Source organism: Artemia sp. Qi Xiang Cuo, chromosome 1, assembly GCF_049724085.1.
Source record: "Artemia sp. Qi Xiang Cuo chromosome 1, ASM4972408v1, whole genome shotgun sequence".
Classification (NCBI taxonomy): domain Eukaryota; kingdom Metazoa; phylum Arthropoda; class Branchiopoda; order Anostraca; family Artemiidae; genus Artemia; species Artemia sp. Qi Xiang Cuo.
In genome coordinates, this window is record NC_142794.1 from 28,154,276 (window position 1) to 28,172,207 (window position 17,932).

Consider the following 17,932-nt stretch of genomic DNA (forward strand, 5'->3'; position numbering starts at 1 on the left):
GGTCAAAAGCATTTTGGAAATCAACTAAGACAAGGTTCAGCCAGATATTTGGTTTATCAAGGTTACTTACGATGGTATGCATTAAGTGCAAAGGTAATGGGTGGTGGAAGTTTTCTTTAAGTTACCAAACTGCCGGGTGTCAATACACGGACAAATTTTATACTTAAGCTAGTCACAGAGGAAACCTTCATAAAGTTTGGAAAAAACAGAAGTGAGCGTAATGGGGCGAATGTTGGCGAAAGTCAGACTGGCGCATTTTTTAGGGACAGGTGTTATAAAACCTTGTTTCCAGCAACATGAGAATTTACCAAATTTTGTGATGTGGTTGAAGATATTTGATAAAGGCTCAGCAATTTTGTCCGAAAAGGCTTTAATTAAGTCAACTGGGATGTCCAAGGGACAAATACATGATTTTCTAGGCTTAAGAATTTTGTTTATAACATCAGAAGGAGAAATAATGGGGACGGAAGTATTGGGAGGAATAGTTGGACTTGAGCCAGTGAAAGGGGGGAGACTTTGCACGATGGAAGCAAGGTACAAGTTCAGATCGTTGGCAGTCTTATTAGGGGGTTCAGGGAGATGAAAATCAATTTCGGAAGGACTTTTTCCACATATTTCTTTAATTTTTCTGTAGCATTGCTTGGGCTTGTTAGAATATAGATCTTTGACTTTATTATTATAATAATTAGAAACTGCTTTTCTTATTTTTTTCTTTAGGAACTTCCTTAGACTATTAGCCTCAGTAATGCGACCTGCTTTGAAAAAATTGATTTTTTTTTCTTATAAGCTTTTTTAAAAGACTCAGTAACATCCCCCATAGGGGGAGGGGGGGCAGAGTGGAGACGGGTTTGTAAAACTTCGAAAGATTAGTGCAAATTAAATACAGAGTGTTATTGCCTTTAGTAGTAGGGACATTGACGACCTGTTTTAAATTAAAAGCGTTACATGTAGAATCAAGTCTTATATCGTTTGCGTCACCCATCAGGAAAATTCCTGCATTTGGGTATTTAGATAGTACAAAGTCAGCACTTGCATGTAATTTTTGCAATAAAATTTATTTTGTAAGCGGATCGCTGATTAGGGGAGTAATAAAAACAACAAAGGACAATTAAATTAAAAGGATGTGGCAAGACTTTAGGTCGAACACACACCTACATATCTTCATCAAAGGGATTAAGACACTGAATTGGGATTTCACTTTGATATAAATCATTACGGATAAAGAACAGAATTCCGCCTCCTTTCTTACCCAGAGGGTGGTTTTCAGGTCTCAGTTTAATAAATTGAGAAAAATTGTCAATCTTTAACATGTGCAAATTTTGAGCTTGAACTTTAGTAATAGCAATTAGATCTAAACTATATATTTTAGAAAGGGTGTCTAATTCATTGAGTTTTTCAAAGTTAAGGCTTTCACCGTTGCTCAACAAAAGTTTGGGGAATCGAAAGCGACTTGTGAAGGTACCGTTTTTACACTTTACTTTTTTTATATCACAGATACGGTCAGGGGCTCTAGTGGACTTTTTGACGGGGGCTAAACTTGGATAGTGAGAACAACAATTATTAAATGCAAAAGGTCTCAGACCAGAGTCACCCTAGTAGGGTGGGCACGAGGGATCAAACGCATGGGTCGGAGGCGGGAAAATAAGGGAGGGAAATAAGACGGTGGTATATTCAGGGGGTTCAACTTGGGAAATATATATATATATATATATATATATATATATATATATATATATATATATATATATATATATATATATATATATATATATATATATATATATATATATATATATATATATATATATATATATATATATATATATATATATATATATATATATATATATATATATATATATATATATATATATATATATATATATATATATATATATATATATATATTATATATATATATATATATGAATGTAGTATAACCTCGGTGAATCTAACCCAGCACGCTTTTGGTGTTTTTTTTTTTTATCTGTAATTTAGATGGTCCCTTAGCTCAAGGCTTCTAAAAGGAGGAACTTGAAAAAATATAAGAAAAAGAAAAGATTTATGACAAATATTGACAATTGTAACTGTAAACCTTAAAAATTTAAAATAAATGGCATAAATATTGAGATTTTGAAGATGGGCATGAAATGGAATGCCAAAATCCTGCGGCTGTCTTTCGTAAAACTTTGGGAAGCGTGAACCTTAAGGTAATAAAGAATAAAACATAGATACTCTCGGAATTTAAATCTCTAGACATAAGATAATTTGAGGATGGGTAGCGATATAGAAAATTATCAAGAAAGCCTTACTTCTTGAAGTAGTGTGTGTTTAACAGACTAATTCGGCTTGGAAAACCAAAAAAAGACATGAAAACAATACTACTAAAACCTTATAACACTGAAAGAATGCATAAACCAAATATTTAAAAAACCAAAAAACTGGTCCAGCATCAACGTACCAGGCTTTAAACAAGTTATAACGCTTACCTAGAAAGACTTAACATCATGGCCAGTCGCTCAACCTCCAGGGTTGTAACCCGAAATCGTTTGTTTATGACATTGTCTCTCACTTTTTCAACGGTTACTTCCAGGTCGCTAAAGTCAAAATAGAACCTTATTACTCGTGGACTAATTTTGGAAATTCAAATCTACATTAGAAAAGTGTTGTTTCTACATCTTGTAGAAAAGTTCTTTAAGCATCAACATTTAGTTTCAGCTCTGTATCCAAATTAAAAACGGATAAACAGATTTTCGGGCTGAAATTAATGAGGGACATTACAAATTACGACAAAAATAAATTATACCACTTACGAAAGGGGCAGCCTCCTCCAAAACACCTTAATTTTTAAGCTGAAGTTTGAATCGTTGTTACAACTTTACATTTCCAAGTGATAAATTTTTTTAGAGTATATAGTGAGGTATAAAGGGGGGGGGTACCCCCTTTTATATACGGAATAATTTCTGTTCGTTTTAAGTTTTAATGTTGCTCGTTACTTTCAGTTGCGAATACTTTTTTTTAATATTTAATTTCTGATCGTTTTTCAAATAATATCGGAGAATACATGAGACACAAGATGGTGTACAGATATTTGAAGGCCGTGAGGCAAAACCTATGGAATAAGTTTGAATTTTCAATTTTCCTATGTATCTCTAGTTTTGTTTCTTCCTTTTTTAACAGTAACGGACTGGAATATTCTATTACGTAATATAATTTTCATTATATGCTGGTTTTTTGATAAACTGCTTTTAAAATGTTCAAAGAGGACTTAGTTAATTTTTTGAAGCTGACATCATAACATAGTTGAAAATTGGTCAGTGTTATACCAAATAGATAAATTACTAAATAGATTTTGGGGATTAACTAAATAGATTTTGGGGAAAAAGTCAGTATTTCATATCTGTATTTGAGGAAAAAGCCAAAATTCAGGAAATGTCAGTATTTGAAGAAGTTTCAGAGCAAAAATTTGGCATATATAACCTTTGATGGCCTTAGACATTGCTGTCGTAGTTTTCAATTAGATCGGAATGATTAAATAGTTCATTTGAGCTTATTTTCCAAATTAGTCCAGATTTTAATTTCTTTAAGAAAAGAAAACGGCAAAATTCTTAAACCAGAAAATAAATTGTCTTGGTCGTCATATATTATTGTAACATATTAAATATTTTATATTTCCGTCATATTTTCTTTACTTCTCATTGGTTCAGATGCTTCTAGACAAAAAAAGCCCTATATAATATTTGGTCATTTCGTAAGAGAATGTAAGTCAGATTTTTTACCTATTCACACAGACAAATGATTTACTTTTTAAGTTTAGAATCCAAGAAATATATATATATATATATATATATATATATATATATATATATATATATATATATATATATATATATATATATATATATATATATATATATATATATATATATATATATATATATATATATATATATATATATATATATATATATATATATATATATATATATATATATATATATATATGTTTTTTTTACCAGAACAGAATTTATACTAACAATAACCCTCCACACCCAGTACTTCCGTTATCCCGGACCTTTTGGGGTCTCGGCGAATGAAAATAAGACATTCTTAAAGCTCCCAGGTCTTGACTTTTGTAAGCACATGAAATACGAAATGAAAGTCCCAAATTATCGCGAATTTTGTAAAAACCCGTTTTCTTTCAGGAAAACACTGAAAATCGTGAAAAACTTAAAAATAGTCAACATACTGTCAACACCCCTTGTCACACAGAAACCAAAAATATGCACCCGAATATACCACCAATATACCAATATACGCATATACCAGTGGATGGGCTAATATGGAAAAAAAACTTCAATTTTGGAACGGTGTAAGATATACTATTTAATTCTATTAAATAAAAAGACAAGTTTTTTTTCAACTAAAAGTAAGGATTGACATTAGAACTTAAACGAACAGAAGAAAGGGGCTACCCCTCATCAACACCTCGCTCTTTACGCTGAAGTTTTGTATTACTTTAAAAAGTAGAGTTGTGACAAAGGGTCAAACTTTAGCGTAAAGAGCAATATGGTGAGGAGGGGGCAGGTTCCATTTCATGTACAGAACAATTCCTGTTCTTTTTAAGTTTTAATGTCACTCCTCACTTTCAGTTGAAAAACTTGTTTTTTCAAACAGTTCGTGGTAAAGAACTGTAAGTAAGGAGCGACCCGGCTCAATGGTAACCGAAAGTCTAGAAAACGGTATTTTGATACAAATAGACACATCAAAAGAATTATATTATAATGCTGATTTCAAATATATAAGTTTCATCAAGTTTAGTCCTACCCATCAAAAGTTACGCGCCTGAGAAAATTTGGCTGATTTTCGAAAAAAGGGGAAAGACCCTCTAAAAGTTTTAGAACTTTAATGAAAATCACACCATCATATTCAGCGTATCAGAGAACCCTACTGAAGAGGTTTCAAGCTCTTATCTACAAAAATGTGGAATTTTATATTTTTTGCCAGAAGAAAGATCACGGGTGCGTGTTTATTTGTTTTTTGTTGTTTTTTTTTCTCCAGAGGTGATCGTATTGACCCAGTGGTCCTAGAATATTTTGGGAGGGCTCATTGGAACTTAAATTAAAAGTTCTAGTGCCCTTTTTAAATGACCAAAAAAATGGAGGGCTTCTAGGGCCCCTCCCACGCTCATTTTTTTCCCAAAGTCACCCGATCAAAATTTTGAAATAGTCATTTTGTCCAGCATGTTCGAAAATATCATAAGTATGCCTTTTAGGATGACTTAATACCTTGAAGTTCCCGGGGGGAGGGCAGAAGGTTATGAACTTTACCCAATGTTAACATATAGTATTGGTTATTGGGAAGTATACAGACGTTGTCAGGGGAGATTTTTTCTGGTAGTGGGGGGTTGGTCAGGGGTTGTGTATGAGGATCTTTCCACGAAGAAAGTTTTCATGGGGGAAGGGAAATTGCTATGAAGGGGGCGCCGGACTTCCCAGCATTATTTAAAAAAAGATCAGAAATTAAGTATAAAAAAAATAAGTTTTTCAGCTGCAAAAGCAGCAAAATCAAAACTTTAAACGAACAGAAAGTATTACGTATATGATTCGGTTCACCCCCTTGTCAATACCTCACTCTTTACGCCAAAGATTTTTTAGTACTTTTACAAGAGCTATTTATTCTAATTAACGGCCTTTTTTATTAAACGGTCATTTTTGAAGAATTGGAACAAAATTCGAACTTTAGCTTGAAGAGCAAGGTATTGACTAGGGGGCGAACCTCCTAATATGCGTATTAGAAATATATGAATATAAAAGTTCGTTACGTAAGTTAATTCGTAAGTTACATATATCTATTACTAATAAAAACGTTCGTAAATAAAATTAAACAAGTTTCGAGAAAGCCATTTAACCAAATAAAAGTAAATTAATATGAAATTTTTTTTAATTATTCAATGACGGTGAGCCAAGATCAAAACCTGCATTTATTCAAAAATGTTAACTGAAAGTAAAAAAACAAGTTTTTTTTAACTGAAAGTAAGGAACGACGATAAAACTTAAAACGAACAGAAATTATCCCTTATATGAAAGGGGCTGTCCCCTCCTTAACGCCTCGCTCTTTACGCTAAAGTTTGACTTTCTCACAACTCTATTTTTTTAAACAATAAAAAACTTTAGCGTAAAGAGAATAACAGTAGAAAGGCCCCTATTGATACAGGGCGACACCCCTGCTGCCACCTACAACTTTTTTAACACCAAATTTGGGCATAGAGTCCCTAGAGAGACCACGTGGTTAATTGGGTCAATGATCTCTTTTTTCCAAGGTCAATGTTGTTGTTGTTGTAAGTGCAGGCTTTCAGCGAATGTCAAGGTCAAGTTATTTGTTGTTGTTGTTGTAAGTGCACGCTCTCAGCGAATGTCAAGGTGTCCAAAAATAGGAAACAGCATTTGATGTTGTTGTTGTTTTGCTCTCAACGAATGTTATGAGTTTCCAGAAATAGAAAACAGTTAGATCACGTGTTTCCTTCTCAGCCAATCAGAGGGCTTGCTTACATAACAATTCGCCCTTGAGATTTCGTATATAACGGACACGCATTGTGATTAAATTATCAGAAACTATTGTGACACAATGGATATAACAACTGACATAATTGATGAGCTTGAAGCATTGGCAACCTCAATTTACCATGTAAGTTCCGTTTTCATTTTTTAGGTTCAAAATAAAATTATTTTACATGGTCACCCTCCAGTATATTCAGGTAAATCCCCCCCCCACTCTAGTACAAACATCACTATACAATCTTCTTACTCGATAGAAAACATAAAAGGTGTTAATTTTATTATATAAAAATAACCCCCGCCATCATTGTTTTTACAATAAAAATCTTTAAAAAATAAATAATAATCTTTTCTTTTAATTTATGAAATTTTATTGGTTATATATCCTAGCTAAACGCGACCCCTGACTTACGTCACTGTTGTTATTGACCCGCTCTGGTTTTGATAGCAGACTCCAGAGTGAGGCCTAAAATTAACTGTCACACTTTTCCTGCTTGTATACATTAGCTGGTTTTGGGCAAACTAGGTTTTCAGTGTTTTTACGTAGTTCTGTGTTTGTCTGAAAATATCGGACAGCTAATTTTGTCTGAAAATAGCGATAGATATTTACGGCATTGGAATTCTATGTAAGAGTGAAACGGGATTATTTCAAGCTTTCTTTCGATAAAGTTTCCCTTATATTCCCAGGAGGGGAGCGTGAATCCAGGATTTTTGTTGGGGGAAGGGGGTTAGCACTTTTAATAGTGACAAAATATAAATGAAAAGATAATTGTTTCTTACTTCAGTGTCTAACCATTTCTCTTCGACATTTAGTGATTTTAGCTATAACATTTGAATAAAAGGCAGTAAGATATATTCTTTATTGATATGCCTTTCGCTTGCATAAATCGCAAGATTAACTCAATGAGAGGGTAGACCTAGGGTGGGTTAATTTTCTTAAATTTAGGGGAGGGGAGCGTGAATCCAGAAATTTTGTTTGGGGAGGGGGTTAGCACTTTTAATAGTGACAAAATAGAAATGAAAAGATAATTGTTTCTTACTTCAGTGTCTAACCATTTCTCTTCGACATTTAGTGATTTTAGTTATAACATTTGAATAAAAGGCAGTAAGATATATTCTTTATTGATATGCCTTTCATTTTAATAAATCGCAACATTAAATCAATGAGAGGGCAGACCGAGGGTGTGTTAATTTTCTTAAATTTAGGGGAGGGGAGCGTGAATCCAGGAATTTTTTGGGGGGAGGGAGTTAGCACTTTTAATAGTGACAAAATATAAATGAAAAGATAACTGTTTCTTACTTCAGTGTCTAACCATTTCTCTTCGACATTTATGCAATTTTAAGTGTTCTATATCCTAGCTAAAAGCGACCACTGACTTCCGTCACTGTTGTTATTAACCCGCTCTGGTTTTGACACAAGGCTCCAGCGCGAGGCCTATAATTAGCTGTCACCCTTTTCCTGCTTGTATACATTAGCTGGTTTTAGGCAATCTAGGTTTTAGTGCTTTTACGTAATTCTGTGTTTGTCTGAAAATATCGGACAGCTAATTTTGTCTGAAAATAGCGATAGATATTTAGGGCATTGGAATTCTATGTAAGAGTGAAACGGGATTATTTCATGCTTTCTTTCGATAAAGTTTCCCTTATATTCCCAGGAGGGGAGCGTGAATCCAGGATTTTTGTTGGGGGAAGGGTGTTAGCACTTTTAATAGTGACAAAATAGAAATGAAAAGATAACTGTTTCTTACTTCAGTGTCTAACCATTTCTCTTCGACATTTAGTGATTTTAGCTATAACATTTGAATGAAAGGCAGTAAGATATATTCTTTATTGATATGCCTTTCGCTTGAATAAATCGCAAGATTAACTCAATGAGAGGGTAGACCTAGGGTGGGTTAATTTTCCTAAATTTAGGGGAGGGGAGCGTGAATCCAGGAATTTTGTTGGGGGAGGGGGTTAGCACTTTTAATAGTGACAAAATAGAAATGAAAAGATAAGTGTTTCTTACTTCAGTGTCTAACCATTTCTTTTCCACATTTAGTCATTTTACCTAAAACGTTTGAATGAAAGGTAGTAAGATATATTCATTATTGGTAATCATTTTTTTTGAATATATCGCGATATTAACTCAATTAGTGGGTAGACCTAGGGCGGGTTAATTTTCCTAAATTTACGGGAGGGGAGCGTGAATCCAGGATTTATGTTGGGGGAGGGGGTTAGCACTTTTATTAGTGACAAAATAGAAATGAAAAGATAATTGTTTCTTACTTCAGTGTCTAACCATTTCTCTTAGACATTTAGTGATTTTAGCTATAAAATTTGAATAAAAGGCAGTAAGATATATTCTTTATTGATATACCTTTCGCTTGAATAAATCGCAATATTAACTCAATGAGAGGGTAGACCTAGGGTGGGTTAATTTTCCTAAATTTAGGGGAGGGGGGCGTGAATCCAGAATTTTTGTTGGGGGAGGGGGTTAGCACTTTTAATAGTTACAAAATAGAAATGAAAAGGTAATTGTTATCGACTTTAGTGTCTAACCATTTCTCTTCGAAATTTTAGTGATTTTAGCTATAACATTTGAATAAAAAGGCAGTAAGATATATTCTTTATTGATCTGCCTTGCGCTTGAATAAAAAACTGAACGTTCGTATAATAATGCTTTGAGTTATTTCTGAGAAAAGTTGAATGTATTATAATCAAACTATGATTTTCAGAGTTTAGGTTGCTTTCGACAAAGATTTCTCTTTACATACGGCAAATTTCCAAAAGGTGATTGATCCATGGCCCTTCTAATTGTGATAGAAGCTACTACACCCTGCCTCAATCTCTTTCTACTTATTCAAACTGAATGTTCGTATAACAATGCTTTGAATTATTCCTCTTAAAATTGACTCCTCCAAATATTTACTCAGAGGGGCGGGTGCTGAAATGTAAAACGTTACTTATTTAACCATCATTTTCACAGTTTTCAAGTTGAGATCTTCAAACACACTCCCTCCTTCTCAGTTTATTCTATAAAAGTGAGCTTTATTTGTTAGAGTTACAGAAACATTACATATTTATTTAATTCAAGCACTGTTTTTTCAGATATAATAATGTTTGGTGTGATTGACGCAGAATGTATTGGTCTGAAATATTCCTCAACTGGCATTATTTTCGAAGCATCTTTCTTACTCCTAGACAATCAACGACGTGAAATTCATAGCTATAAATGGAACATTAGATACAATATGTATAAGTACGAGAAAAACAGATGGAGTCCAACACTAAATTTTATAAATCGAAATGGCTTTTACGCTAAAACCATACGACCACATAATGAAAATGGCTATGAAATAAAACATGTACAAGAGGAAATTCAGGAAATATGCAGTTTTTTCGGTGTGCAAGCTGTTTATGTTAAGGGAAACGTGGCAACTGATAAACTCTTACTAGAAAAATGTGATAAAAACATAGCATTATTCAAGTTAGAAGACTTCAAATGTGAAAAATACCTGTATTCAGTACATGACCCAGAAGATGAAGTTAGATATCCAAAGACCTAAACTTGCTCTTCCTCATATCAAATGGATTAAGCCCTTTTTTTTAAATATGTCATTATGTATTTTTTTTTTTAAATATATCATTATGTATTTTTTCAAATGTTTTTAAATATGTTTAGGCAATAAATATCTTAAGCTTCAGCCGTTTTTATTCTTTAGAATACTTTATCGCCATGAAAATTATACTTTCAGGTTCAACATGCCAGGGAACACACTTTCAAGTTCAGCATGTTTGAGAACCCTAAATACTCACCACTATAAAGGTAAGTTAATCCTAAAAGGTTAAAAAAAATTTCTGAAATCACACTTTCAGATTCATCATGTCAGTGAACACACTTTCAGATTCAGCATGTCTGGGAACACACTTTCAGGTTCAACACGTTAGAGAACCCTAAATGACAACTTAACTCTAAAAGATTAAAGAATTTCTCTGAAATCGCACTTTCAGATTCAGCATGTCAGGGAACACTTGGGTGAAACTCTATGGTCATTATAATATACTAGTTCCATTTGAACAATGTTTTGAGGTCCCATAGCCCAACCCCACAGGACCCCGACGCCCATATCCCAACCCGAAGGAACCCAACCCTAAATAATCACCACTATAAAGGTAAGTTAATCCTAAAATGTTAAAAAAAAATTTCTGAGATTACACTGTCAGATTCATCATGTCAGGGAACACACTTTCAGATTCAACATGTCTGGGAACACACTTTCAGGTTCAACACGTTAGAGAACCCTAAATTATAAGTTAACTCTAAAAGATTAAAGAATTTCATTGAAATCATAATTTCAGATTCAGCATGTCAGGGAACACTTGGGTGAAACTCTATGGACGTTATAATATACAAGTTCCATTTGAACAATGTTTTGAGGTCCCATAGCCCAACCCCAAAGGACCCCAACGACCATACCCCAACCCGAAGGAACCCCCCGGTCCCCAAAGGCCCCAGGCCCTCCGGTCCCCACAATGCCCGCCAAAGGGCACCGAGCCCAAAGGCCCCCAACGGCCCCCCGACACACCCAAAAGACCAACAAACAAAAATTTATCTGAGAAATAATATTTTTCATCACTGATAACACTTTTCTGTTCGAACTAGCAAGTTTTCTACCAAAGATACCAAATATTTTCTTAGAAGTAACATTTTTTGATTGTGATAACAACTTTTCTGTCAGAAGTAGCAAGTTATGCTTAACACTAACAAACCTCCTCATCAAGGTAACTATATTTTACCTTAATACTAACATACTTTTACTGAACAAACAAAAATTTCTCTTAGAAATATTATTTTTCATCAGTGATAACACTTTTTCTGTTCGAACTAGCAAGTCTTGTAGCAAAGATACCAAATTTTTTCTTAGAAGTAACATTTTTGATTGTGATAACAACTTCTCTTTCAAAAGTAGCTAGTTTTGCTTAACACTAACAAACATTCTCATCAAAGTAACGATATTTTACTTTAATACTAACATACTTTTAGTGAACACACACAAATTTTTTTGTAAAAGTAACATTTTTTGATTGTGATAACAACTTTTCTGTCAGAAGTAGCAAGTTTTCTACCAAAGATATCAAATTGTTTCGTAGACGTACCATTTTTGATTGTGATAACAACTTTTCTGTCAGAAGTAGCAAGTTTTGCTTAACACTAACAAACATTCTCATCAAAGTAATGATATTTTACCTTAATACTAACATACATTTACTGAACACATACAAATGTTTCTCAGAAATAATATTTTTCGTCAATGATAACACTTTTTCTGTTCGAACTAGCAAGTTTTCTACCAAAGATAACAAATTTTTTCATAGAAGTAACATTTTTTGATTGTGATAACAACTTTTCTGTCAGAAGTAGCAAATTTTGCTTAACACTAACAAACATTCTCATCAAAGTAACGATATTTTACTTTAATACTAACATACTTTTAGTGAACACACAAACATTTTTCTCAGAAATAATATTTTTCATCAATGATAACACTTTTTCTGTTCGAACTAGCAAGTTTTCTACCAAAGATATCAAATTTTTTCATAGAAGTAACATTTTTTTATTGTGTTAACAACTATTCTGTCAGAAGTAGCAAGTTTTGCTTAACACTAACAAACATTCTCATCAAAGTAATGATATTTACCTTAATACTAACATACTTTTACTGAACGCATACAAAAATTTCTCTTAGAAATAATATTTTTCGTCAGTGATAACACTTTTTCTGTTCGAGCTAGTAAGTTTTCTACCAAAGATACCAAATTTTTTCTTAGAAGTATTATTTTTTGATTGTGATAACAACTTTTCTGTCAAAAGTAACAAGTTTTGCTTAACACTAACAAACCTTCTCATCAAATTAATGATATTTTACCTTAATACTAACATACTATTACTGAACAAACAAAAAAAATTTCTCTTAGAAATAATATTTTTCGTCAGTGATAACACTTTTTCTGTTCGAACTAGCAAGTTTTCTAGCAAAGATACCAAATTTTTTCTTAGAAGTAACATTTTTTTTAATGAGATAACAACTTTTCTGTCAGAAGTAGCAAGTTTTGCTTAACACTAACAAACCCACTCATCAAAGTAATGATAGTTTACCTTAATACTAACATACTTTTACTGAACAAACAAAAATTTCTCTTGGAAATAATATTTTTCATCAATGATAACACTTTTTCTGTTCGAACTAGCAAGTTTTCTACCAAAGATACCAAATTTTTTCATAGAAGTAACATTTTTTGATTGTGATAACAACTTTTCTGTCAGAAGTAGCAAGTTTGCTTAACACTAACAAACATTCTCATCAAAGTAATGATATTTTACTTTAATACTAACATACTTTTACTGAACAAACAAAATTTTCTCTTAGAAATAATATTTTTCGTCAATGATAACTCATTTTCTCTTCGAACTAGCAAGTTTTCTACCAAAGATATCAAATTTTTTTGTAGAGGTAACATTTTTTGATTGTGATAACAACTTTTCTGTCAGAAGTAGCAAGTTTTGCTTAACACTAACAAACATTCTCATCAAAGTAACGATATTTTACTTTAATACTAACATACTTTTACTGAACACAGTGGATTTTCTCTCAGAAATAATATTTTTCGTCAATGATAACACTTTTTCTGTTCGAACTAGCAAGTTTTCTACAAAAGATATCAAATTTTTTCATAGACGTACCATTTTTTTATTGTGATAACAACTTTTCTGTCAGAAGTAGCAAGTTTTGCTTAACACTAACAAACATTCTAATCAAAGTAATTATATTTTACTTTAAAACTAACATACTTTTACTGAACACATACAAATTTCTCTTAGAAATATATTTTCTACCAAAGATACCAAATTTGTTCATAGAAGTAACATTTTTGATTGTAATAACAACTTTTCTGTCAGACGTAGCAAGTTTTGCTTAACACTAACAAACATTCTCATCAATGTAATGATATTTTACCTTAATACTAACATACTTTTACTGAACACACACAAATTTCTCTTAGAAATAATATTTTTCGTCAGTGATAACACTTTTTCTGTTCGAACTATCAAATTTTCTACCAAAGATACCAAATTTTTTCGTAGAAGTAAAATTTTTTGATTGTGATAACAACTTTTCTGTCAGAAGAAGCAAGTTTTGCTTAACACTAACAAACATTCTCATCAAAGTAATAACATTTTACCTTAATACTAACATACTTTTACAGGACGCGCAAACAAAATTCTCTTAGAAATTGTATTTTTCGCTTCTATGTCTGAATCTATTTGTACACATGTTTTGAATGAGGGATGGATAGGTTAAGTTAGCTAAGTTAGGTTAGGTTGGCTAGTAAAAATTTCTCTATGTTTAAGTTAGGTTAGGTTAGCTTATCATAAGTGTTCGGGATACTCTAAACTAAACTAACTAAATCATGGTACCAAGTCGACAGGGGTGGATTTTCTGGCGAGTATGGTTAGGTTAGGTTAGGCTAGATCAAAATTAGGTTAGGTTAGGTTAAGTTAGGTTAGGTTAGGCTACGTACGCGCGCGTACGTAGGCTAACCTAACCTAGCCTAACTTAACCTAACCTAACTTTATCTAGCCTAACCTAACCTAACCATACTCGCCGGAAAATCCACCCATGTCGACTTTGTACCATGCTTTAGTTAGGTTAGGTTAGCTTATCATGAGAGCTCATGATAAGTTAACCTAACCTAACTTAACTTAAACATGGAGAAATGTTTACTAGCTAACCTAAGCTAACCTAACTTAGCTAACCTAACCTAACTTAGCTAACCTAACCTAACCAAACACCAGCCCAGACATGTGAGCAAATAGATTCAGACATAGAAATGAAAAACATTATTTCTAAGAGAACTTTGTGTGTGTTCAGTAAAAGTATGTTAGTATTAAGGTAAAATGTCATTACTTTGATGAGAAGGTTTGTTAGTGTTAAGCAAAACTTGCTACTTCTGACATAAAAGTCGTTATCACAATAAGAAAAAGTTACTTCTAAAAACAATTTTGGTTTCTTTGGTAGAAAATTTGCTAGTTCGAACATAAAAAGTGTTATCACTGACAAAAAATATTATTTCTAAGAGAAATGTGTGTGTGTTCAGTAAAAGTTTGTTAGTATTAAGGTAAAATATCATTACTTTGATGAGAATGTTTGTTAGTGTTAAGAAAAACTTGCTACTTCTGACAGAAAAGTTGCTATTACGATCAAAAATGTAACTTCTATGAACAAATTTGATATCTTTGGTAGAAAACATATTTCTAAGAGAAATTTGTGTGTGTTCAGTAAAAGTATGTTAGTATTAAAGTAAAATATCATTACTTTGATGAGAATGTTTGGTAGTGTTAAGCAAAACTTGCTACTTCTGACAGAAAAGTTGTTATCACAATAAAAAAATGGTACGTCTACGAAAAAATTTGATATCTTTGGAAGAAAACTTGCTAGTTCGAACAGAAAAAGTGTTATCATTGACGAAAAATATTATTTCTGAGAGAAATTCCTGTGTGTTCAGTAAAAGTATGTTAGTATTAAAGTAAAATATCGTTACTTTGATGAGAATGTTTGTTAGTGTTAAGCAAAACTTGCTACTTCTGACAGAAAAGTTGTTATCACAATCAAAAAATGTTACTTCTACAAAAAAATTTGATATCTTTGGTAGAAAACTTGCTAGTTCGAAGAGAAAATGAGTTATCATTGACGAAAAATATTATTTCTAAGAGAAATTTTTGTTTGTTCAGTAAAAGTATGTTAGTATTAAAGTAAAATATCATTACTTTGATGAGAATGTTTGTTAGTGTTAAGCAAACTTGCTACTTATGACAGAAAAGTTGTTATCACAATCAAAAAATGTTAATTCTATGAAAAAATTTGGTATCTTTGGTAGAAAACTTGCTAGTTCGAACAGAAAAAGTGTTATCATTGATGAAAAATATTATTTCCAAGAGAAATTTTTGTTTGTTCAGTAAAAGTATGTTAGTATTAAGGTAAACTATCATTACTTTGATGAGTGGGTTTGTTAGTGTTAAGCAAAACTTGCTACTTCTGACAGAAAAGTTTTTATCACAGTCAAAAAAATGTTACTTCTATGAAAAAATTTGGTATCTTTGCTAGAAAACTTGCTAGTTCGAACAGAAAAAGTGTTATCACAGACGAAAAATATTATTTCTAAGAGAAATTTTTTTTGTTTGTTCAGTAAAAGTATGTTAGTATTAAGGTAAAATATCATTACTTTGATGAGAATGTTTGTTAGTGTTAAGCAAAACTTGCTACTTCTGACAGAAAAGTTGTTATCACAATCAAAAAATATTACTTCTAAGAAAAAATTTGGTATCTTTGCTAGAAAACTTGCTAGTTCGAACAGAAAAAGTGTTATCACTGACCAAAAATATTATTTCTAAGAGAAATTTGTATGCGTTCAGTAAAAGTATGTTAGTATTAAGGTAAAATGTCATTACTTTGATGAGAATGTTCGTTAGTGTTAAGCAAAACTTGCTACTTCTGACAGAAAAGTTGTTATCACAATCAAAAAATGTTACTTCAATGAAAAAATTTGATATCTTTGGTAGAAAACTTGCTAGTTCGAACAGAAAAAGTGTTATCATTGATGAAAAATATTATTTCTGAGAAAAATTTGTGTGTGTTCACTAAGAGTATGTTAGTATTAAAGTAAAATATCGTTACTTTGATGAGAATGTTTGTAAGTGTTAAGCAAAACTTGCTACTTCTGACAGAAAAGTTGTTATCACAATCAAAAAATGTTACTTCTATGAAAAAATTTGTTATCTTTGGTAGAAAACTTGCTAGTTCGAACAGAAAAAGTGTTATCATTGACGAAAAATATTATTTCTGAGAAAAATTTGTATGTGTTCAGTAAATGTATGTTAGTATTAAGGTAAAATATCATTACTTTGATGAGAATATTTGTTAGTGTTAAGCAAAACTTGCTACTTCTGACAGAAAAGTTGTTATCACAATCAAAAATGGTACGTCTACGAAAAAACTTGATATCTTTGGTTGAAAACTTGCTACTTCTGACAGAAAAGTTGTTATCACAATAAAAAAATGTTACTTCTACAAAAAAATTTGTGTGTGTTCACTAAAAGTATGTTAGTATTAAAGTAAAATATCGTTACTTTGATGAGAATGTTTGTTAGTGTTAAGCAAAACTTGCTACTTCTGACAGAGAAGTTGTTACCACAATCAAAAAATGTTACTTCTATGAACAAATTTGGTATCTTTGCTAGAAAACTTGCTAGTTTGAACAGAAAAAGTGTTATCATTGATGAAAAATATTATTTCTAAGAGAAATTTTTGTTTGTTCAGTAAAAGTATGTTAGTATTAAAGTAAAATATCATTACTTTGATGAGTGGGTTTGTTAGTGTTAAGCAAAACTTGCTACTTCTGACAGAAAAGTTGCTATTACGATCAAAAATGTAACTTCTATGAAAATATTTGGTTTCTTTGGTAGAAAACTTGCTAGTTCGAACAGAAAAGTGTTATCAGTGATGAAAAATATTATTTCTAAGAGAAATTTTTGTTTGTTGGTCTTTTGGGTGTGTCGGGGGGCCTTTGGGCTCGGTGCCCTTTGGCGGGCATTGTGGGGACCGGGGGTCTGGGGCCTTTGGGGACCGGTGGGTTCCTTCGGGCTGGGGTATGGTCTCCGGGGTCCTTTGGGGTTGGGCTATGGGACCTCAAAACATTGTTCAAATGGAACTTGTATATTATAACGTCCATAGAGTTTCACCCAAGTGTTCCCTGACATGCTTAATCTGAAAGTATGATTTCAGAGAAATTCTTTAATCTTTTAGAGTTAACTTATCATTTAGGGTTCTCTAACGTGTTGAACCTGAAAGTGTGTTCCCAGACATGTTGAATCTGAAAGTATGTTCCCTGACATGATGAATCTGAAAGTGTGATTTCAGAAATTTTTTTTAACATTTTAGGATTAACTTACCTTTATAGTGGTGAGTATTTAGGGTTGGGTTCCTTCGGGTTGGGGTATGGGCGTCGGGGTCCTTTGGGGTTGGGCTAGGGGACCTCAAAACAGTTTTCAAATGGAACTTGTATATTATAACGATCATAGAGTTTCACCCAAGTGTTCCCTGACATGCTGAATCTGAAAGTGTGATTTCAGAGAAATTGTTTAATCTTTTAGAGTTAACTTATCATTTTGGGTTCTCTAACGTGATGAACCTGAAAGAGTGTTCCCAGAAATGCTGAATCTGAAAGTGTGTTCCCTGACATGATGAATCTGAAAGTGTGATTTCAGAAAATTTTTTAACCTTTTAGGATTAACTTACCTTTATTGTGGTGAGTATTTCGGGTTCTCCAACTTGCTG

General features: G+C 32.3%; 1 protein-coding gene across 1 annotated transcript in view; it reads right to left on the bottom strand.

The window, feature by feature from the left end:
* LOC148956173 (coiled-coil domain-containing protein AGAP005037) overlaps nt 1–17,932 on the bottom strand; it is a 398,884-nt gene that overhangs the window by 100,283 nt on the left and 280,669 nt on the right. Inside the window, exon 9 of the mRNA XM_089089607.1 lies at nt 2,490–2,597. Coding sequence (XP_088945733.1) covers nt 2,490–2,597 — 108 coding nt within the window. The remainder of the gene's footprint in view (nt 1–2,489; nt 2,598–17,932) is intronic.